The 22,648-nt window shown below is 39.2% G+C and overlaps 1 protein-coding gene across 7 annotated transcripts in view; it reads right to left on the bottom strand.

Moving 5' to 3' along the window:
- The window catches only part of LOC133559457 (girdin-like), a 183,008-nt gene that overhangs the window by 22,053 nt on the left and 138,307 nt on the right, over window positions 1–22,648 (bottom strand). For 5 of the 7 annotated variants that reach the window (XR_009808177.1, XM_061911230.1, XM_061911233.1 and 2 more), the window contains exons 14-30: window positions 19,235–19,372; window positions 17,301–17,484; window positions 17,095–17,225; window positions 16,718–17,011; window positions 16,432–16,614; window positions 13,862–14,140; window positions 13,651–13,775; window positions 9,914–10,052; window positions 7,458–7,634; window positions 7,189–7,350; window positions 5,217–5,494; window positions 5,006–5,149; window positions 4,747–4,933; window positions 1,126–1,271; window positions 947–1,039; window positions 664–866; window positions 466–513 (exon numbers count right to left, since the gene is read on the bottom strand). Coding sequence is in view for 6 of the 7 variants with exons in the window: in XM_061911230.1 (XP_061767214.1) it covers window positions 466–513; window positions 664–866; window positions 947–1,039; window positions 1,126–1,271; window positions 4,747–4,933; window positions 5,006–5,149; window positions 5,217–5,494; window positions 7,189–7,350; window positions 7,458–7,634; window positions 9,914–10,052; window positions 13,651–13,775; window positions 13,862–14,140; window positions 16,432–16,614; window positions 16,718–17,011; window positions 17,095–17,225; window positions 17,301–17,484; window positions 19,235–19,372 (2,911 nt within the window). In the remaining variant the exon portion in view is untranslated. The remainder of the gene's footprint in view (window positions 1–465; window positions 514–663; window positions 867–946; window positions 1,040–1,125; window positions 1,272–4,746; window positions 4,934–5,005; window positions 5,150–5,216; window positions 5,495–7,188; window positions 7,351–7,457; window positions 7,635–9,913; window positions 10,053–13,650; window positions 13,776–13,861; window positions 14,141–16,431; window positions 16,615–16,717; window positions 17,012–17,094; window positions 17,226–17,300; window positions 17,485–19,234; window positions 19,373–22,648) is intronic. The other 2 variants (XM_061911231.1, XM_061911229.1) reach the window with 1 other exon arrangement.

Here is a 22,648-nt window from a genome sequence, read left to right on the forward strand (position 1 = left end):
AAAATACGGTATACTAAATAAAATACTGTGTCGTCTTCCCAAAGCAACATACTTCTTTATTTATTTTTTTACTGCAATTTTTCACTTCCTTAAAAGGAAGCTCTTGTAAACAGATATTTAAAAAATGCTCCAAAATTCAAACACATATGAAGCATTTGTCAAAGAGTCTAATGTGGGTTTTTATTAAACGGGATGCGATGCTTTGCACCATTTAATAATGAATATGGAGCTCACTAAGAGTGTTTCCTCTTTACAGGTGAACTGCACAGGTTAGCAGGTTGACTGAGAATTTTTGAAAAAATGCTCTGAATTAAAAAAGAAACAGAAGTAAATGAGTCAACCTACAGGCCTGGCGCAGCTCAGCCGTAAGAACAGCTGACCCTCACAGACAATGGACTCACGAAAACATGCCCTGGGTGACAGTGGGCTCGCAAACCCCGCCCACCCTCCCTGTCCGCAGCATACCATTGGTTGAGCCTTGCCCTTGGGCAAGGCACCGCTGCCCTTTCCTCCCTTATGCAGAGAGAGAAATAAAAAAGTGTGGTTAAAGGGGCAGGAGCTTGCACACATTAAAAGGCACCGAGTTGGGAAAAGGATCAGTCATGGTGCTGAAGACGTGGAAACTCTGCATTTTATTGGTTGACGTTGTGTGTGTTTACTCACTGCTGCTCCTCTTTTGCGTGAGAGTGTCGTCTAGCGAGTTGGAACCGGAGCCGATGGACGAGCTGTCCTGGCTGTCCAAGGGAAAAGACAGGAAACCGTCGCCGCATTCGGAACGTGACGGCGTCAAAGTGAGGGAGCGCATCCTCTCCCGGCTTTTGGGCTTGATTAGCTTCTTCATCTTCAGAGTGATCCAGTTTCCCCGCCTAAAGAAGAGCGGGGTGTTAATACTGAAAGCATTGCTTACCGTTGTCATAATTGGACACCAGAAGGAGGTCCTGTTCACCTGCGTGGAGGCGAGGGGTCATAGAACTTGTACTGGTCCATGATCTTCTCCTCCAGTTTCTCCTTCTGCCTCCTCAGCTCGTTCAGCTTGTCGCTGGATGGAGGGCGACCACAGGCGTGATGAGTTTTTACTTCAAACTCTTACTTGTTACTTTATTTAGGCATCAAGACAGAGCTCACATGTACTGTCTCTGCTCCACGTGGAACAGGTCTTTGCTCTCCATGGTCTGCTCCAGCAGGGTGCGGTTCTGAAGCATCAGGGTCTGGATCTGGTCCAGCAGGTGACGATTCTCCTCCTCCAGGTTACCCTTCAGCTGGTTCAACAGCTGAAAAGCACACACAGTCATGGAAGCAATTCAAGTGAAGTTGTTTGCCGCTAAGACGGGCTGCTGAAGGAAAACAGGAAGTTCATGTTTTGTTGTGCAAATAAAGGTCATGTTTTGATCAACAGCATTTATGTTGTTGAGAGAATGAAGGTGAAGAAGTGATTTTAACTACTTGACAATAATTCAGTGGTGTAGCTCGCTGCCAAGACGGGCTGCTGAAAAAATCAGAACAGGAAGTAAAAGTGCATTTTCTGTTGGGTGGTACAAAATGTTGACATGCTAAATGGTGTAAGTTGTGTAGTCGCCATGTCTTGAGGGAATGAAGGTAAATAATTCAATTAATTAATTTGCATTAATTCAGTTGTCTAGCTCAGTGGTCCCCAACCTTTTTGTAGCTGCGGACCGGTCAACGCTTGATAATTTGTCCCGCGGCTTTTTTTTTTTGTTATGAAAAAATGAGGTTTTTTGGGTTGGTGCACTAATTGTAAGTGCATCTTGTGTTGTTTATGTTGATTTAATAAAATACAAATTAAAAAAAGGTGAAGAAGCGATTTAACTACTTGACAGTAATTCAGTGGTGTAGCTCGCTGCCAAGACGGGCTGCTGAAAAAAATCAGAACAGGAAGTAAAAGTGCATTTTGTACAGGGTAGAACAAAAATACTGACACAATGTTGTGAGTTGTGTTGTTGCTAAGTTTTGAGGGAATGATGGTGAAGAAGTAATTTAAATACTTGGTAGTAATTGAGTGGTTTAGTTTGCTGCTTAGTTGGGCTGTGGAAGGAATCAGAACAGGAAGTAAAAGTAAAAGAGCATTTTTGTGGGGTGTGACAAAATACTGCCAAGCTAAAATGTGTAAGTTGTTTTAGTCGTTAAGTCTTGAAGGAATGAAGGTGAAGAATTGATTGAAATTTCAGTAATTCAATGGTCTACTTCACTGCCTAGATGAGCTGCTGAAGAAATCCAAAAAAAAAAGTAAAAGTGCATTTTCTGTTGGGTCGGATTAAATACTGACATGTTAAATTGTGTAACTTGTAGACACTACGCCATGAAGGAATGAAGTTGAAAAATTAATTTACCTGCTTTGCAGTAATTCAGTTGTCTAGCTCACGGCTGCTGAAGAACTCCGAACAGGAAGTAAAAGTGCATTTTCTAATGGGTGAACAAAATACTGACACAATGTTGTGAGTTGTATAGTCGCCAAGGCTTGAGGTGAATGAAGGTGAATAAGTAATTAGAATACTTGGCAGTTATTGAGTGGTTTAGTTTGCTGCTTGGTTGGGCTGTGGAAGAAATCAGAACAGGAAGTAAAGTAGAAGAGCATTTTTGTGGGGTGTGACAAAATACTGACAAGTTAAAATGTGTAAGTTGTTTAGTCATTAAGTCTTGAAGGAATAATTGCAAAGAATTGATTTAACTTGCAGTAATTCAGTTGTCTAGCTCACTGCCAAGACGACCTGATGCAAAACTCAGAACAGGAAGTAAAAGTGCATTTTCTGTTGGCTGGGACAAAATGGTGATACACTAAATTGTGTAAGTTGTGTAGTCGCCATGTCTTGAGGTAATGAAGGTGAAGAATTGATTTAACTACTTAACAGCAATTCAGTGGCCGAGTTCGCTGCCGAGATGGGCTGCTGAAGAAATCAGAACAGGCAGTAAAAGTGCATTTTCGGTTGGGTGGGACAAAATACTGATACGCTCAATTGTGTAAATTGTGTAGTTGCCATGTCTTGAAGGAATGAAGGTAAAAAATTGATACAACTACTTTGCAGTAATTCAAAGGTCTAGTTCACTGCCTAGATGGGATGCTGAAAGAATCCGAACAGGAAGTGAAAGTGCATTTTCTGTTGGGTGGGACAAAAATACTGACATGCTAAATTGTGTAAGTTGTGCAGTCATTATGTCTTGAGGGAATTAAGTTGAAGAATTGATTTAACAACATCAGAGTAATTCAGTGGTCTAGCTCGCTGCCGAGACAGGATGGTGAAGAAATCAGAACAGGAAATAAAAGTGCATTTTCTGTTGGTTGGGACAAAATGCTGATGTGTAGTCGCTGCAGGATGGCTTGAGCTAATGTGAGTGAATGGATTGCACGATTTGGCATTAAATAATTTATTTGGTAAATGTGTTTGCTGCCTGATGGCCAGCTGAAAAAAAATCAAACAAGAAGTAAAGGTAAAAAGATCCAATAGCAATACACTGTTTTGGAATTAATGTATAGTACATTATAGGTCAGGGGTCACCAACCTTTTAGAAACCAAGAGCTACTTCTTGGGTACTGATTAATGCGAAGGGCTACCAGTTTGATACACACTTTAATAAATTGCCAGAAATAGCCAAATTGCTCAGTTTACCTTTAATATATATATATATATATATATATATATATATATATATATATATATACATATATATATATATGTATATAAAAATGGGTATTTCTGTCTGTCATTCCGTCGTACATTTTTTTTCCTTTTATGGAAGGTTTTTTGTACAGAATAAATGATGTAAAAAACACTTAATTGAACGGTTTAAATATAAAAATTATATTTTGAAACATAGTTTATATTCAATTTCGACTCTTTAAAATTCAAAATCCAACTGAAAAAAAGAAGAGAAAAACTAGCTAATTCGAATCTTTTTGAAAAATTAAAAAACTAATTTATGGAACATCATTAGTAATTTTTCCTGATTTAGATTAATTTTAGAATTTTGATGACATGTTTTGGATAGGTTAAAATCCAATCTGCACTTTGTTAGAATATACAACCAATTGAACCAAGCTATATTTCTAACAACGACAAATCATTATTTCTTCTAGATTTTCCAGAACAACATTTTTTAAAAGAAATTCAAAATACTTTGAAATGAGAATTAAATTTGATTCTACATATTTTCTAGATTTTCCAGAATATTTTTTTGAATTTTAATCATAATAAGTTTGGAGAAAGATTTCACAAATATTCTTCGTCGAAAAAAACAGAAGCTAAAATGAAGGATTAAAATAAAATGTATATATTATTCTTTACAATAAAAAAAATACATTTACTTGAACATGGATTTATATTGTCAGGAAAGAAGAGGAAGGAATTTAAAAGATAAAAAGTTATATGTAAAAATCCTAAAATCCTTTTTTAGGTTGTATTTTTTTCTCTAAAATTCTCTTTCTGAAAGTTATAAGAAGCAAAGTGAAAAAATTGATTAATATATTTAAACAAATGAAGACCAAGTCTTTAAAATATTTTCTTGGATTTTCAAATTCTATTTGAGTTTTGTCTCTCTTAAAATTAAAAATGTCGAGCAAAGCGAGACCAGTTTGCGAGTAAATAAAAAAAAAAAAAAAAAATAGAGGCAGCTCACTGGTAAGTGCTGCTATTTGAGCTATTTTTAGAACAGGCCAGCGGGCGACTCATCTGGTCCTCACGGGCACCACGTTGGTGACCCCTGTTATAGGTTAATGCTGTCCAGTCTACTCACCTCACACTTGTTGGTCAGCTTGGTGGAGGTGATGTCCAGCTGCTGGTACTGCTCCTTCAGCTTGGAGAACTCGGCCTCCAGCCTGGTCTGCTCCAGCTTAGCACTGTTCAGCTGACTCTTGATGTATTTGTGATCCACCTGGAGGTTCTCGTTGTCCTTCAGTAGCTGTCGGTACGTTGTGTTCAGTCTGTGTGTAAAAGAGTATTGTAGCTAACACTTTGGAAGGACTCGTTGCAAAAGACTCGGAGGTGGGTCTGACCTGTCGTTTTCCTCTTTGAGCAGTTTGCACTGGTCGGCTGTGGCTCGGTGGTTCTGGTTCTCCAGGGAAATTTTATCTTGCTGCTCCTTCAGATTCTTCTCCAGATCTTCCAAATCTCCTTTCCTCTGTAGGAGCTGCTTGTACCTGCAAGTATAAAAAACATCTTTTAGTTTCACTGTTCTTATCAGCGCCTCCAAACCTGACTCCTCACTTGTCCTCCAGGTCTCGGTGCTGCTGCTCCAGACTCTTGTGGGAGCTCTTCAGACCGCCATGCTTCCCGATGAGGGCCTCATACTCGGTCGCCTGTCTATCGTGGAGTGCTGCCAGCTTCTCGTGGTCGCGGAGGAGGAGCTCGTAGGTGGACCGGAGCTCCTCCTTCTCTTTTATTGCGCTCTCGCGCTCGCCTTCCACGCTGCTCTGCTGGCTCTGCAGCTGAGCATTCTGGGCCATGAGGGCGGCGCCCTGTGAGCTCAGGGTGGAGTTTTCCACCTGGATGAACAGCGGGGTCAATGTGAGTGTCTTAAAAGTATAAATACATTAAAACATGAAAATCCTGTTATTCATTTATTATATATAGTAAAAAAAATAAATACATATAGTTATACATATATGCCCACATTTTTTATCAGGAAAATCCTGTTACAGTATATTCTGTTTTAAATCAGATCCTGTAGGGGGCACTGTGTCCCTATTTAAATTATGTGTACCTTTTCTTTATCTACATTCTTTTTTTTTTTAATACAATAATAAAACGTTAAATAAATAAAAAATTACAAAATTATTCAATATCTTTGCTGTTAAGGTCTTTCATCATTTCCACAATACTACCACTAATTAATAAAAATACAGATTATAATGAAAATAATAATGAGAATAATAATAATAATAATTACGTAATAATATATATTTGAATAATGGACAATTGTTTTTATAAAAATGTTCCCTTGAAAATAAGAAAAAAAAATACACTATAGATTTAAATTACAATTAGTATTATCGAGAGGGACAAGCGGTAGAAAATGGACAGATGGATTGATTTTATAAAATGGGTGAGAATTAAATAAACACGATTTAGACATTAGGTGGCAATGTCGCCTGTTTATAATATTTGTAAAAAAAAATAAAAAAATTCCCACATTTGTATTTTTAAAACAATAATAAAACGTTAAATATTGAAATTATAAAATAAAATTATTCATTATTTATGAAGTGAAGGCTTTTCAACATCCGACAATAATAATAACAATACTAAAACTACTAATATTAATAACGATGAAAATAAATATGACAACAATATCATTAATGATAACACGACGACGAAGTTCACTTAAAAATTGTGCAAAAATAAAACTGTTGATGATTTAAATTACAATTTTTATTTAGTTAAATGGGTGAGCATTTTCCAAAATAATATATCTCAACTCTAATTAAAATGCATTGTGTATCTATGTAGCTCACTCTATGTAGTGTCTAAACAAGTCTCATTCTGTTCTGATCCAAATTGTACATTCGGCGTCTATTCAAATTTATGAAGGAAAATCCCTTTGACATTTTAAGATGCTTATATTTTATAACATCAAATCTGGTTGCCATTTGTTTTGCTTATGTAAGATCTTATATAATTTTGTTTGCTTACACCCAGTCTGGCTTGAGGTAGGTATTGAGGTCTAAGGTGGTCGTATGATTATTGACCATCAACAAATAAGAATGTTGTACTTATGCCATGTTAGATGTCAGCCGTACTTAGTTTTTATTTAAACCAGTTTAACTGTAATTAAATCCCTTTTTAACGGGTGTCAAATACAACAACATGCCCTCCCAAACACAAACAACCCTCTTAACTTATCAGACGTTTGAGCGACACACCCTGAAAAACTGCCGGTCAGGGTAAATCCTTGTGTCCCATAAGCCTGCGGTTGAAAATCTGCCAAACAAGGACTTCAGGTCTAAATCCATAGCGGGAAGTAAGCAGGCTGGCAGGGTTGGGACGGAGCCAAAGAGGGGCAGCTTTACACTGACTGGGCAATCCAAAGGGCCCCTGGCTAATGTAGGTATAAAGCTTTTAAATAGGCTAACCCTTTGGCTTGGAAGCAACTCAAGTCGCTGGATCACAGCAACAAACATTTAAAGATTAGTCTTGTCACGATGTGTTGTGTCTGTGATACAGGCCGTGGCCCCGTCACCTGCAGCTTGGCGTTCTGTGTCTGCAGAGTGGTGTTGTTCTCCTGCAAGGAGGCTGTCTGCCTCTGCACGGCGACAATCTGCGCCTGCAGGTTGGAGCTCTGCCCCTCCAGTTGTTTGAGCTGGCTCCGCAGCGCCGCCTTCTCTGCCTGCAGCGTGGCATTCTGGGGAGCAGTAGGAAAAAAAACAAAAGACAAAACAAATAAAGTCTTTATGTAAGAGAGGGGATAATCAGAGCGGGGTGTGCCAAAGGCAGAAGGGGCTAACATACGTTCCTCTCCACCTCGATGAGTCTGTCCTTAACCTTCAGCAGCTCCCTGGTGGCCTCGCGACTCTCCTTTTCCCATTTACTGACCGCCTGTGGGCCCTCCCCTCCTCTAGGGGGCGAGCTCTGCACCATCCTCTCCTCCTCCTCTCTCTGCCGCAGAGCCTCGTAGTTCTTCTTCACCTGATGGAACAGAAGTTAATCATTTCAGATTACCTCCGCACACAGAAGAGAAGTCCAGTAGAATCCAACACTGTGGTTTGAGCATTGTATCATGTTTCTGCTCCACAGGAAGACACGATCCAAGACGAAGGCTTGGCGATAAAACGATATCAATATAGTGTAAATTCCAGACGATAAGCTGCTACTCTTTTCCTACGCATTGAACCCTGTGGCTTATGAAATGGTGCGGCTAATTTAAGGATTTTTCTTCGCTGACGACCATAATGCATATAGTTTTCAATAAACTCTGAAGAAGTGTGTTCCGGTTTGTGCTGTGTCGCCATCTTTCTTGGACGAGTTCGCTCACTGCAGGTCCTGCTGGGTGAAGGCCTACAGTGTTTCTTGCTGTCTAAAGCTTTGAACCAGAAGCACCACTGCTGTTTTGTCTTCTAATCGTTTTTAGCAATTATACTCATATAGATTCCTCACTCTCAACAACGTTTGTAAGTTTTAAATTATAACTAAAACAGTTCTTACTTACTAAACCGTCCCATGGGTGATGCCTGCAGGAGTGTTTTCATGCATAGTTGTACGTGGTATTGTAATTTAATGAAGCCTATGTCGTTAGCGTTAGCTAATATGCTAACATGTTTACGAGTGTATGTGCTCGTACTATACTTATAATGGGCATTCGGTTTGTATTGTTCCAGTGTGACTAATTTCTCAGAAAATTCACCAAAATATCACCGTGGAGTTATTGAGTCTATTTAACTGATTGGAGAGCTAGCTTCCACAGCTAGTGGGTCCATGACGATGACTTCTGTTTTGTTTGATCAGCCATTTTACTGCTCTGTTACAGATACCATCCATCCATCCATCCAATTTCTGCCGCTTATTCCCTTTGGGGTCGCGGGGGACGCTGGTGCCTATCTCAGCTACAATCGGGCGGAAGGCGGCGTACACCCTGGACCAGTTGCCACCTCATCGCAGGGCCAACACAGATAGACAGACAACATTCACACTCACATTCACACACTAGGGCGTATTTAGTGTTGCCAATCAACTTATCTCCAGGTGTACGTTTTTGGAGGTGGGAGGAAGCCGGAGTACCCGGAGGGAACCCATGCATTCACGGGGAGAACATGCAAACTCCACACAGAAAGATCCCGAGCCCGGGATTGAACCCACGACTACTCAGGACCTTCGTATTATGAGGCAGACGCACTAACCCCTCTTCCACCCTGAAGCCCTACAGATACCATTTGGAAACAATTAAGGTGTATAAATAAACATTTATCAAATCCATCCATCCATCTATCAATTTTGTAACACTCTTGGGGTAGTGGGGGGTAGCTGCACTTTTTTTGTGTGTAAATTATTAATTTTATATTTATATTATATTCATATTTAATATGTGTTTCTTCTTCTTGCGAGGCAAGGTTGGTTGCATGAAGACATGCATAATCTGTCTGGTGACCGAGCAACACAGAAAGTGATCTCTGATCAGTGGCAGTGACATCCTAACAGCCAGTCAGGTAGCAAGATCAATTATGATGTTTGATTGTGCCATTGTGTTGTTTCTCTGTTGATTCTTTGCATGGAGTGAGAAGAAAAACTAAAAATTAAAAAACAAGTACTTTTTTGAATTTTTTAAAAACGGACTAGTGTGGGCGTTCGTCCCCACTTTAGCCACACTCACGCTTTAAACCACAGCTGTAACTTCCTGGTGATAAACCTGCAGAAAATAGTTCTTTTCAGGTTTTTCTATGTCTACATTTTCACACTTTGCACTATTTTGTTACACTTTATTAAGCATTTCTTACTGTACATATTCCTTATGTTTGTACCTTCATTTTAAGAGCTTCTTGTTAAGTTTTCAATTTGACTTTGCTATTTTGTGTACATTAGGTGTTTCATTTACTTTCTGCCTTGATAGCTAAAAGGATAATAATCACAGGAAGGTTACATTTGAAATAAACATGTTTACATTTAATATCATTTTCTCCTGGTCCTTGTTTTTGTTAGGTCATAAAAATATCAATAATAATCAATATTGACTAATATAAAACTGTGATAGCCCCAACCATGACACAATTTTCACTCAACACTATGAAAGGGGTTTAAGGTCTGCAAGTTGAGCCAGTAAACTTCTCCCAGAAGGAAAAGCAGACATTCTCTCATGAATACATTAAGTGAATTATGCATCGCACTTCAGAGGCTCTCTAGTGCTGGTCCTGAAGATGGTTTTATTGCAGTAGATGTTGCAAACGCTGTCGAGCTTAGCTCTGTGTGTTCCTTACTGTCTTGAGCTCTTGTCGAAGTTGCTGATTAAGGTTGGACGACTCCTGCAGCCTGGCCTCTAGCGCGGCGATCTTCTCTTCCTTGATCTCCAACGAGGACTTAAGAGTCGACTCCAGTTTGCTTTCCAGGAGCTTAAACCTGGGAAAAAAAACACTTGATTTAGTTGTGTAAATCCTGTTGTAGCAAGCGACAACACAACAATGGAGAATTTATGTAATTCTTGACTGGTATGTGCCCCAAGATGACTCGATATATTCAGACAAACACATCTAAAATGGGCCACGGAGCTGATTTATTTAGGCTGTGTTCAAATGGAAAATACCCGCAGTACACTTCAACAGAAAAATGGTTTAGGGGAGCGGAAAGGCAGTTTTGGTCCCCTGCACTTTTTACTGTCCAAAAAATATTGTTATGCTTTCGATCAAAGACGAGTCAAGCACTCGCACCAGGCGGGAAAAATGGTCTAACCTTTAAAACGCCAACAAGCTCACTGATTGGCTCTGTGGCGCTGACGTTTTCTTGCTAACATGACAGCGCGCCGCAGTAGTTTAAGTTCCTGCATTTTGGTGCAGAGGACGATGGTTCCATACGGGCAAATAAGGTAAACAAACTAAATCGTCATCAAATAAAAAAAAAATGTTTTAACTCGTTTGTGACTTTTTTGGACGAATAGACCTAATATGAGCAAAAAACACGTACTGGATGATTGCAGCTTGCATTTAAAATCTCCAATGTGAGCTACCATACAAACAGAGTGTTTACCTCTGCAAAGCTGGACAGCCAGTTAACCTTTAAATGTCCTCCAAAAAGCACACAATGTTGGCATTTTCTTGTACTTTAGTCATGTACCGTATTTCCTTGAATTGCCGCCGGGGCGCTAATTAATTTAAAACCTCTTCTCACTCCTGCGCTTACCAAAGGCATGCGGTAAAAGTAAGCATGGGCTAATTATTTTTTCAAAAACCTCTTCTCACTCCGGCACTTACCAAAGGTATGCAGTAAACAATTTAGTTTGATGTAAGCTTGGACCTTAAGTCCTACTGAATAGTTCTTAATCTTCTTTCCTTTATGCGATTTGAAATTACCGGTATTGAAATCAGCCTCCTCCATTTTGAAAATGATGACAGGGGAAGTGTCACTCGTTACGTCACGAGTTTGACCAGGCGCTAATTATTTTGGGAAGCGAGTTGACCCGGCAGTAATTCAAGGCAGGCGCATACTATATGCCCTGCGGCAATTCAAGGAAATACGGTAATTTACTAAATGTAAACAGGCTATAGGCTACTCGGCGCTAGCAGCTACTGCAACCACACAAGCTAAACATACATAGCAAATGTCCTTAATTGAACAATATTGCAGTTTAAAACATAACATTTATCAATATAAACAAACATTATACAAACCCGTTTCCATATGAGTTGGGAAATTGTGTTGGATGTAAATATAAACGGAATACAATGATTTGCAAATCATTTTCAACCCATATTCAATTGAATATGCTACAAAGACAACATATTTGAAGTTAAAACTAAAACATTTTTTTTTTTTGCAAATAGTCATTAACTTTAGAATTTGATGCTAGCAACAAGTGACAAAGAAGTTGGGAAAGGTGGCAATACATACTGATAAAGTTGAGGAATGCTCAACAAACACTTATGTGTATGGAACATCCCACAGGTGTGCAGGCTAATTGGGAACAGGTGGGTGCCATGATTGGGTATAAAAGCAGCTTCCATGAAATGCTAAGTAATTTCCAAACAAGGATTGGGCGTGGGTCACCAATTTGTAAGCAAATTGTCAAACAGTTTTAAAACAACATTTCTCAATGCAAGGAATTTAGGGATTTTACCATCTACGGTCCGTAAAATCATCAAAAGGTTCAGAGAATCTGGAGAAATCACTGCACGTAAGCGATGATACTACAGACCTTTGTTCCCTCAGGCGGTACTGCATCAAAAACCGACATCAGTGTGTAAAGGATATCACCACATGGGCTCAGGAACACTTAATAAAACCACTGTCAGTAACTACAGTTGGTCGCTACATCTGTAAGTGCAAGTTAAAACTCTGCTATGCAAAGCGTAAGCCATTTATCAACAACACCCAGGAACGCCGCCGGCTTCGCTGGGCCCGAGCTCATCTAAGATGGACTGATGCAAAGTGGTAAAGTGTTCTGTGGTCTGACGAGTCCACATTTCAAGTTATTTTTGGAAACTGTGGCTGTGGTGTCCTCCGGAACAAAGAGGAAAATAACCATCCGGATTGTTATAGGCGCAAAGTTCAAAAGCCAGCATCTGTGATGGTATGGGGGTGCATTAGTGCCCAAGGCATGGATAACTTACACATCTGTGAAGGCACCATTAATGCTGAATGGTCCATACAGGTTTTGGAGCAACATATGTTGTCATCCAAGCAATGTTATCATGGACGTCCCTGCTTATTGCAGCAAAACAATGCCAAGCCGCGTGTTACAACAGCGTGGCTTTGTGGTAAAAGAGTGCGGGTACTTTCCTGGCCCGCCTGCAGTCCAGACCTGTCTCCCATCGAAAATGTGTGGCGCATTATGAAGCGTAGAATACGACAGCGGAGACCCCGGACTGTTGAACGACTAAAGCGCTACATAAAACAAGAATGGGAAAGAATTCCACTTTCAAAGCTTCAACAATTTCCTCAGTTCCCAAACGTTTATTGAGTGTTGTTAAAAGAAAATGTGATGTAACACAGTGGTGAACATGCCTTTTCCCAACTACTTTGGCACGTGTTGCAGCCATGAAATTCTAAGTTAATTATTATTTGCAAAAAAAAATAAAGTTTATGAGTTTGAACATCAAATATCTTGTCTTTGTAGTGCATTCAACTGAATATGGGTTGAAAAGGATTTGCAAATCATTGTATTCCGTTTAAATTTACATCTAACACAATTTCCCAACTCGTATGGAAATGGGGTTTGTATAATCATAGTTCTATATTACTTACACATACACAGTAGCCAAGGGAGAATATTATTAGAACGTATCCAGTATCAAACATGTCCCCATTATTCAACTTACTGCATCATTATATTAACTCAATTATTGTGGCCACGAGGTGTCACCAAAAAACAAAAACAAATAACCACTCCATTTAAATTTAAAGACAGCATATGTCAGTTAGAGTTTTTCATACCTACCATTGTCTCTGGAGTTATTTCCCTTGATCAAATCTTTTTTAACCATTCACACTACAAAATAATAAAAAATATATTTTATGTTTGAGGCTAATATTGTATTGGGTTAATATCTGTGTCGGGCAATACTCAAGGGCCTAATATCTGTATCGTATCGGAAGTGAAATGTGGCATCAAGACATTATTTTGTACATACAGTAGGGAAGAGATTCATATGACCCCATTCCTGAGGGGAACTTGCATGAGAGAAATGTGGGGGGGTTTATTATTTTTCAATGCAGTCTGCTGAAAATGATGGAAACACCACTCTACATAGCCACTGACGCAGCGGTCAAAGATGGAATTGCCACAAAACACATTTTAAAGTAGATAGTGCACCCTACAATTTGTCACTTTTCATGTGTCATGTGACTAATGGGACAAATGAATGCCCTTCCTACTATGCATTGAAACCGTTTAAACTCCGCCCACTGTACTCAAGCCAAGTGGGTTCCAACCAAAAGTGATACCTCAGTTTTCGTACGCCCCGCTTTTTGTATGATTTAGTTTGACGAAAAAAGTATACAGTACCTGTCGTCCGAGTTCTCGTCATGCAGCAGCCTCTCCTTGTTCAGACCAATCTTCTCCAACTCGTGGGTGAGTTTTTCCAGGTCGTTGTTGGTCTGCTGTGTGCGTAGCTTCTCGCTCACTAACTCCTAAGCACACATTGACAACGAGAAACTGAAATCTGCGTCCCTACACCGAAACAGAACCTTTTCCAATCATTTTTATGGAGGCGCACCTCTCTGAGCGTGATAAAGGTCTTCTTATCAATGGTGGCTTGTTTCAGCAGCTCCTTGTTCTCCCGCTCCAGGTCTTTGACCCGCGTACACGAGTCTCTGAAGAAGATCATCTCCTTGCCCATGGTGCGGTTCTCTTTCTCTAAGCTGGAGATGCGCTGATTGCTGTCGTCCAGCTTGGAGTCGCGGAACTCGGCCTGCTGTCTCAGTCGCTTGTTCTCCTTCTCCAGGAGCTTCTTGTCCTTCTCCAGCTGGGAGCTCTCTTGCTCCAGTGTCTTGTTCTGTAATATAGTATATATAATATACAGTATATTGTATTAACTTAATAAAAAAAATAATGCATACACACACACACACATACTGTATATATATATATATACACATGCATATATGTATGTATATATATATATATATACATACTGTATATACAGACACACACAAACAAACACACACACATATATATATATATATATATATATATATATATATATATATATATATATATATATATATATATATATACACACACATATTTAGATGTACTGTACATACATATATACAAATGTACATTAATACGTACAAACATACATATATACCCATACATACGCACACACACACATAAATATACATACACACACATATATACACATATTTATATATACTGTACATACATATATACATATGTACATTAATATGTACACATCTACATATATACCCAGACACACACACACATATATAAACTTGTATATATACATATATAAATATATTTGTGTACATATATACATATACACATATACATACATACATATATACATGCACACACACACGTATATATCTGCATTTACTCTATATATGCTGTATGTACATACAGTATATACACACACACATATATATATATATGCACTTACTCTCTATATATACACACACACACACATATACATATATATATATATATATATATATATATATATATATATATATATATATATGCATACTGTATATACACGCACACATCTGCATTTACTCTATATATATGCTGTACGTATATAAATATATACACACACACACATATATATATATATACACATGCACTTACTCTATATATACTGTATATAAATATGTACGCACACAAATGTGTATATATATATATATTAGGGGTGGGCAAAGTAATGCGTTAATTACGCGTTAACTCATCAATCTATTAACGCCGACAATTATTTTATCGCACAGTTGCGTATGTTGTTTACATGCTTTTATTTTGTTAACGCCTTTTCTTAAAAAGTTGGCGTCGCCCGGATGGGCTTCGTTGTCGACGGGCTCTTGGTAAATATGGATAATTTGGCAAAAATACCGGACAATTCTGCAAATTTCATGGCTGGCTTACAGTGTGGTCACTCCGGGATCACTTACGACCGCCAGACAATTCTGGATGTGGATAGATTGGGCCGTTTTGGACTGAATGACGCGTGCTTGCTAGACCGGCTAGCTAGCATGGGAATACTTTGCCGGCTACATCCAGCGGCCTGTGAAGCAGCGGAGTATATGTATTGTCTGTCTATTTATCAATAATGCAGACGAGGAGGGTTGGCTGAGTTATTAACGTTTGCTTTCAGAGCGTGCATATCACAACATACAAGATGCCGTCATGGCGACACAACCTATACCGGGCTACCGCGTATACGCGTCACTCCTGTTGCATGCTGGGTAGGGTAGTTCTCATAAAATCACAATATAGTACCATGTATATGATGCGTTCAGTTTATCAAAGCACCAAGCAAACAATCAGAAAATTCCCATCATATCAATTCCTAGATATGGTCATAATTATTTTAAGTGCACTACACAGAATAAACACAACATTATTAATATTGCTACTACAGATAATTTGATCAAAAATTCTCTAAAACAGCCCACTACCTATAATATAGGTTTTTCAAACATAAGATCAATGATAAAAAAAATTTTTCAGCTGTTACCTCAGAAATTGCCTGTTCGGATGTTATGATTGTGGCTCAGAGATTTGTATGTAGATTATATTTATTTTCCATAACAAACAGGATAACTTAAATACCCTGGCGGTGGCAATAAGCTTAAATGTTTGTATTTACATTTTTTGAGTGTATTTTCATAAAATATGCTATTTAACTGCTACTGTTTAACAAGGACTGATTTAAATTGTGTTTGCACAACAAATGTTTTGGCGCTTTTGTTCATGTGGGAGAATATTCCAATAAAGGTGCATTACACACTACTTTTGAATTCATTATTGGGCTTTGCGTATACAATGCAGTTAATCGCGATTAATCGGAGAAATAGTGTGATTAACTTTGATTAAAATTTTTAGTCGTTGCCCAGCCCTAATATATATATATATATATATATATATATATATATATATATATATATATATATATATATGTACACACAGTATATGCCCATATACACACAAACAAACACACACACACACACACACACACGCACACACACACACACACACACACATATACATACATATAAAATAGAAACACACTCATTGATTGAAGGGAGATCTTTTTTTCATCTCTCTACCTACCTCCTGCTCTAATTGTTCCAGGCGCTTGCTGGAGATCTTGAGCTCCTCCAGGCTACGTTGAAGGGTTTGGTTCTCAGAGTCCACCTCCTGCAGCTCCGTCTCCAACTGCTGGATCTTCTTGCTGCTGTTCTCCAACGCCTTCTGCAAGCGCTGGTTCTCCGTATCCAAGCCCTGGTAGCTCACCTAGACGAAAGAGGAAGGATCCGATTATGACACCTGTTATGATGGGCCACCATTAATCAACATTTTATGGACAACAATGGACTTTTGGGTTGTAAAGTCTCACTTCTAATCTCTCCGTCTTCTTAGATGTTGCTTTGAGGAGCTCCAGGCTGCGCTTCAGCTGGCTCCTTTCACTCTCCAGTTCCCTGTTCTCGGCCTCCAGCTGCACGGCCTTGACGCCTGCCGAGCGGAAGCTCTCGGCCGAGCGTCGCAGCTCCAGGTTCTCCTGCTCCAGTTGGGAGTTCTCCTTCTCCAGCGCCTCCAGCTGAAAGGCCATGTTCTTGAGAGTGTCCAGCTTTTTCTTGAGGCGGCGGCCCTCTGCCTCCAGCTCGGTGTTCTCCTTCTCTAATGAAGACACCTGCATATACGCGTAGAGAGCAAATGAGGTCAAGGTTTTGCAGGTGCTTGTTTGCTTTGTCAGGGGAGAACTGAAGACCTGACCTTGTCACAGGTGATTCCCAGGCTGGCGATTTTCTTCTGCAAACTCTCGTTATCCCTTTCCAGTTTCTGCACCAGAATCTCCAACTCCTCCGCTCGCTCGCCTTTCTCCTTCATGGCTTCAAGTTCTTTCCCTGGAAACAAAAAAACATATTGTTGATCAAGGAGAGTAGGGGGAACAAACACACACAGAATGAGACTTTACTCACGTAGTTGTTTCCGTTCAAACTCCATTTTGTTGAGTTTGCCCGTCGTCTCGCAGATGGACTCGTGGAGGATGCGGTTCTCCTTCTCCACGTCCTTAACCCGAGCCTCGGCGCCCACCTGGCAGCGCTGACGCAGTGACGACACCGTATTGCTCAGGTGTTTGTTCTCCTGTTCCAGACCTTTGAGCTGCAGAACCCAACACAGCTCGGTCAGTCTCACGCTACATAGAGTGCATCCGAAAAGTATTCACAGCGCTTCACTTTTTCCACATTTTGTTTTGTTACAGCCTTATTTCACAATGGAAAAATATTTTTCCCCCTCAAAATTCTACACACAATACACTATAATGACAAACATAAAACTTTTTTTTTTAAATTTGGCAAATTTATAACAACATCAAAATAAAAATCACATGTAAATACTGCAAGTATTCACCACCTTTGCTCAATGCTTTGTTGAAGCACCTTTGCCTGCAATTACAGCCTCTTAAACCTTTTGGAATACGATACCACAAGCTTGGCACACCTATCTTATGTTAGTTTCACCTCTCAAGCTCCATCAGATTGGATGAGAAGCTTTGGTTTTTATCCAACATGTCTCTGTACATTGCTGTTATCATCTTTCCCTCTATCCTAACTAGTCTTCCAGTTTGTGGTGCAGAGAACCATCTCCACAGCATGATGCTGCCACCACCAGGCTTCACTGTAGGGATGGTATTGGCCAGGTGATGAGCCTTTCCTGGTTTCTTCTAAACATGACGCCTGGCATTCACATCAAGGAGTCCAATTTTTGTCTCCACAGACCAGAGAATTTTGTTTCTCATGGTCTAAGAGTATTTTAGGTGCATTTTAGAAAAAAAATTCACTGAGAAATGATTTCCATCTGGCCACTATCCCGTACAGGCCTGATTGGTAGTTCACTGCAGAGGTGGTTGTTCTTGTGGAAGGTTCTCCGTTCTCCACAGAGTAATGCTGAAGCTCTGACAGAGTAACCATCGGTTTCTTGGCCACCTCCCTGACTAGACTAAAATGAATGCAACAATGTACAGAGATATCCTGGATAAAAACAAAAGTCAACCTGATGGAGCTTGTGAAGCGCAACAAAGAGGAAATTGCAGAAAGGAATGGGTAAAACTGCCCAAAGATAGTTGTGCCAAGCTTGTGGCATCGTATTTAAAAAGACTTGAGGCTGAAATTGCTGCCAAAGGTGCATCAACAAAGTATTGAGCAAAGGCTGTGAATACTTATACGTGTGATTTTTTTTAAATTTTTATACTGTTACTTAATAAAAATGTCTTTGGGGTAAGGGGTGTTATTTTTAAAAGGAGGACAACAAATATTTTTAGTTTTAATAAATTTGCAAAATTCACCTTTTCACATTGCCATTATTGTGTGTAGAATTTGAGGACAAACATTTTGGGTAAGGCTAACATAAAATGTAGAAAAAGTAAAGTGCTGTAAATACTTTCCAGATTTAGGACAGTAAGCCACAAAATAGTGCAAAATAGCAACAAACTCCATTTTGTCTCTCAAGTTTATGACCCATCAAAGAGAATTAGTCACAATGATATCTCCGGGCAGCATGTGGTGTTATCTGAATCAAAGTCAGGAACTAATTAAGAGTGTCAGATTTGGGTTGAACAGCCACAGAGTCCCGACAGACCCTGCAGAGAACCAGAGCATCAGGCAGATAATTCCATGTGAATATGCTGCGTAATTGCTCACAAAATGCTCTCAGAAGAGAATTTTGGCAAATCCTCGTCATCTCATCTTCCAGGAAAAAAAGTGATCAATAAAAGCGAGTGTGACAAACACTCCCAAAGGACAATGACTGTGAGGGGTTCTGGTAATTTCAAAGCCTCATGTGATCGAGATGATCGGCTCCAGTGAGTCGATGGTGAACTGCTTGATTTCAAAGCGTGTCAGTGAGGACTGACCTGTCTCTCTGAGTTTTCTCTGAGGGTTTCCAGTGTCTTCTCCAGCAAAGCCTTCTCTTTCATCAGGTCAGTGCTCAGAGACTCCGCGCTGCAGAGCGACTCTCTTTCCGCCGCCAATTCGCTTTCCAGCTGCTGCAGCTAAACGCAGGGAGCAGTGACACATGTTAGAGTTGGGGAGGCATAAGGAGATCTTAATCCAAATTAAGTCCTAACTTTTTATCCTTATATTGAAGAATCGAATATTGGATATCATTCACATTTTAATAACAGACACGCCAAAATCAATCAAAGCAATTCAGTAAGTTTTGCGGTAACATATATCATAATGGCATTATTCTAATTTATATTTAGCATTATTAATATTATTATTCTGGCAACTAAGGTAAAACTAAGGAGATGTTTCAGTAATGGTACCAGTGCCAATATAGTGTTAAAATCCTAATGCTGAGGGTGATTTTAATTGCCAGAAAAAAACATTTTACAGTCGTCCCTTCCTTCAAGTTTGGCCGCTTCACTCTCACTGTTTTTCAGATTACATGTATCAATCAAGTATGAATAATAGGGGACTTAGAGAACAATTGTAGGTATAAAAATCACTAACCTATTTATTAACTGGAATGGACTTATGCTATCGCGGGGGGTCTTGGAGCCTATCTCAGCTGCATTCACGACCCCAAATGGGATAAGCGGTAGAAGAATGGATGGATGGATGGACTTATGCTGTCTTTAAATTTAAGTGGAGCGGTAATCTGTTTTTGACGACACCCAGTGGTCACAATAATTCATTAAAGGGGACCTATTCTACAAAAGCAAAAAATGACCCGAAAATGTATAGTGAAACAACAGAGCGGAAATATTTATAAAACAATCTTGCCTTCTACCATACTTCCTCCAAATGAGCCGTTAGGAATTTGCCTCATTTGTGATGTCAGCGGATATCTCCATGTATGTAATAGTATTACCTGAAGGGCTTTGTGCAAGTCTGCCGTTGTAGTCCGACGCTGTAGTCAATAAGCGCCTCATTTTTCTCTATCCTCTTGTTATGGGGCAGACTGGCTCGTACATGCACATGCATCCTCCGCTGTTGGCATTTGTAGTACAAAGTAGCGTATAGTTGTAACTTATATCTGTCAGTAGACTCCATATTGAGGCGCTAAAAACTAAATAATGGCTGATGAGGAGAAGATGCTGTTGAAGTGGAGGCACATAAATAAGACCGCCCACAAAACGGCGCTACCTGTAGAGACGGTCAGAAAGTGGCTTGAAGATGATCTATAAAACATAATCTATGCAAAATGTTGACCCAAGAACCACCATTACATGTTATGTAGACCACAAAGGAGTATTTTAAATGTAAAAAAAAATATTGTTTGACCCCTTTAAAGGAGAACTGCACTTTTTTGGACAGACATGACAGATGTATCTTTTTTTTAATGTATTCTAACCTGTAAATAAACATAAATTAAAGTTTGCTGTAGCCAATGGGAAGTCCTCCACTGCAGTGGTCCCCAACCACCGGGCCGCAGAATAATTTTTTATTAAAAAATAAAAAAAATAAAAAAATAAATAAAATAATCAACATAAAAAACACAATGTACACTTACAAATAGTGCACCAACCACAAAAAACTCCCTTTTTCATGACAAAAATGTCCCCTTTTCATGACAAAGAAGAAAGGAAAAAAAAAGAAAAAAAAAGGACACAATTTTGACATGATAGTGTGATGAGCTGATTCCTCATCAAACTTTATTGGAGATGATAAATCAGGCCTCTCAGCTGGATGGTAGAAGGACAAGGATGTAATCCGACGAGTTGGTACACTTTGACAGCCAATTTAGACACGGAAATGGTGAGAAAGACACAAAGACGCTTGGGTCCATCCACCTTTTCTTTGCAAAGATTATGACACATTTTTCATCTATATATATGAATATATGAATGTCCCAGCAGTCGGCATCCTAATGACAGCAGATCTTGTACAGTAAGTGATGTTTCATAATGTTTGCGCCACTCTTGAAGTCTGCAATGAGTAGTAACCAGGGATGTTAATAAAAACGAATGTTGTGATGTGTTTTTTAAATTATTGGGCAGCGTATGCTTAAAATGAGCAAAATACGAAAATATTAAATGCTATTATAAATGTGTCTGTTACTACATTACATTACATCATGTATATAAAACTTCAATGGAGACAATTGGATGTTTTTTAAGGGCTTTATATGCGAAATAGAGTGGCTCCCGTCGGCTCCATTGTAAGCAGACTTTTGATCGCATGTATTTACTAGTTAGAATGCATCCGAAAAAAATTATTGTGAATAATAGGCAAAAATTCCCAAAAAGTGCAGCTCCCCTTTAAGTTACGCTCATGACACGGTAAGTTGAATAATGCGGACACTTTTGTTACTGCATACTTTCCGACACACTTTTGCCATGGAATTTGTGCGTGTAAGTTCTGTAATGTGCAACTAGAATCACTTGATACTTGTTTATATTGCCAAATAAGATGTTTTAGACTGAAAAATATGCAAGTTTTGCTGGTTTGACCACTGTTCAAACCACATTGGGGCGCCTTCCAGGGCCACAACTCCCCACCCCTCTGTTGCGAATTTTTTGTGATTAAATAATGTAACATGTTTATGTGTGCATTGCATGTAGGTTTTTTATCCCACTCCAGACTAGGCCTTCTTAGGAGCCCAGTCTAGATTGTATTTTTTTTACTCATTTTTCCCCAGCGTTTTACCTTTTCCCCAACTTTTACGGGGCGCCTTGTGGCGACCCGTCAGCGTTCCTGTTCTGTAACCCTGTACACTGTTTGTTTGTCTAATCTTGAAAACAAAGTTTTGTTGTACTTCTCCTATGACAATAAAGACCTATTTATCTATCTTATCTGTTTAAGCACCGGCACTGTTAATAAGTACAAGTCCTCAGACATTTTTGTTTTCAAGAATGATAATTTTCTGTCAATTATGTAAAATTATTGCGTAACTCATTCCTAGATTTATCTAAGAGTAGCTTGGCAACTGAGTATTGTGCTGAAAAAATTTTGATGCCATGTGACTGAACCCTTTTTATCACGAGTACGGACACACAAAACGATGCATTGTGGATCATTTCCCCTTTTCATACCACATTCACATTTTTAGGACATCATTCCACTTAGAAATAAGAGGAAAAACCCAATTGTGAAGTAGCATGAGAGAGAGAAAGCCCACAGAGGCGTAATCTCCTGAAAACAGCTCAGGGAGACATTTCAGTGTCACTGAATGGAAAAGAAAAGGCCGTCTGGATTTACAGCTTTGCTTTCACAGCCCTTTCCGCCCCTCTCCAAAAAAGAATCTCTGCTTCTTTCTCGTCGCTGGTGTTTTATCTCGGTGTGGGAAAAAAGTTAGAAGGCAAGCAATTAGAGAATGTATT

The sequence above is a fragment of the Nerophis ophidion genome, linkage group LG09 (assembly GCF_033978795.1).
Source record: "Nerophis ophidion isolate RoL-2023_Sa linkage group LG09, RoL_Noph_v1.0, whole genome shotgun sequence".
In the NCBI taxonomy this organism is placed as follows: Eukaryota; Metazoa; Chordata; class Actinopteri; order Syngnathiformes; family Syngnathidae; genus Nerophis; species Nerophis ophidion.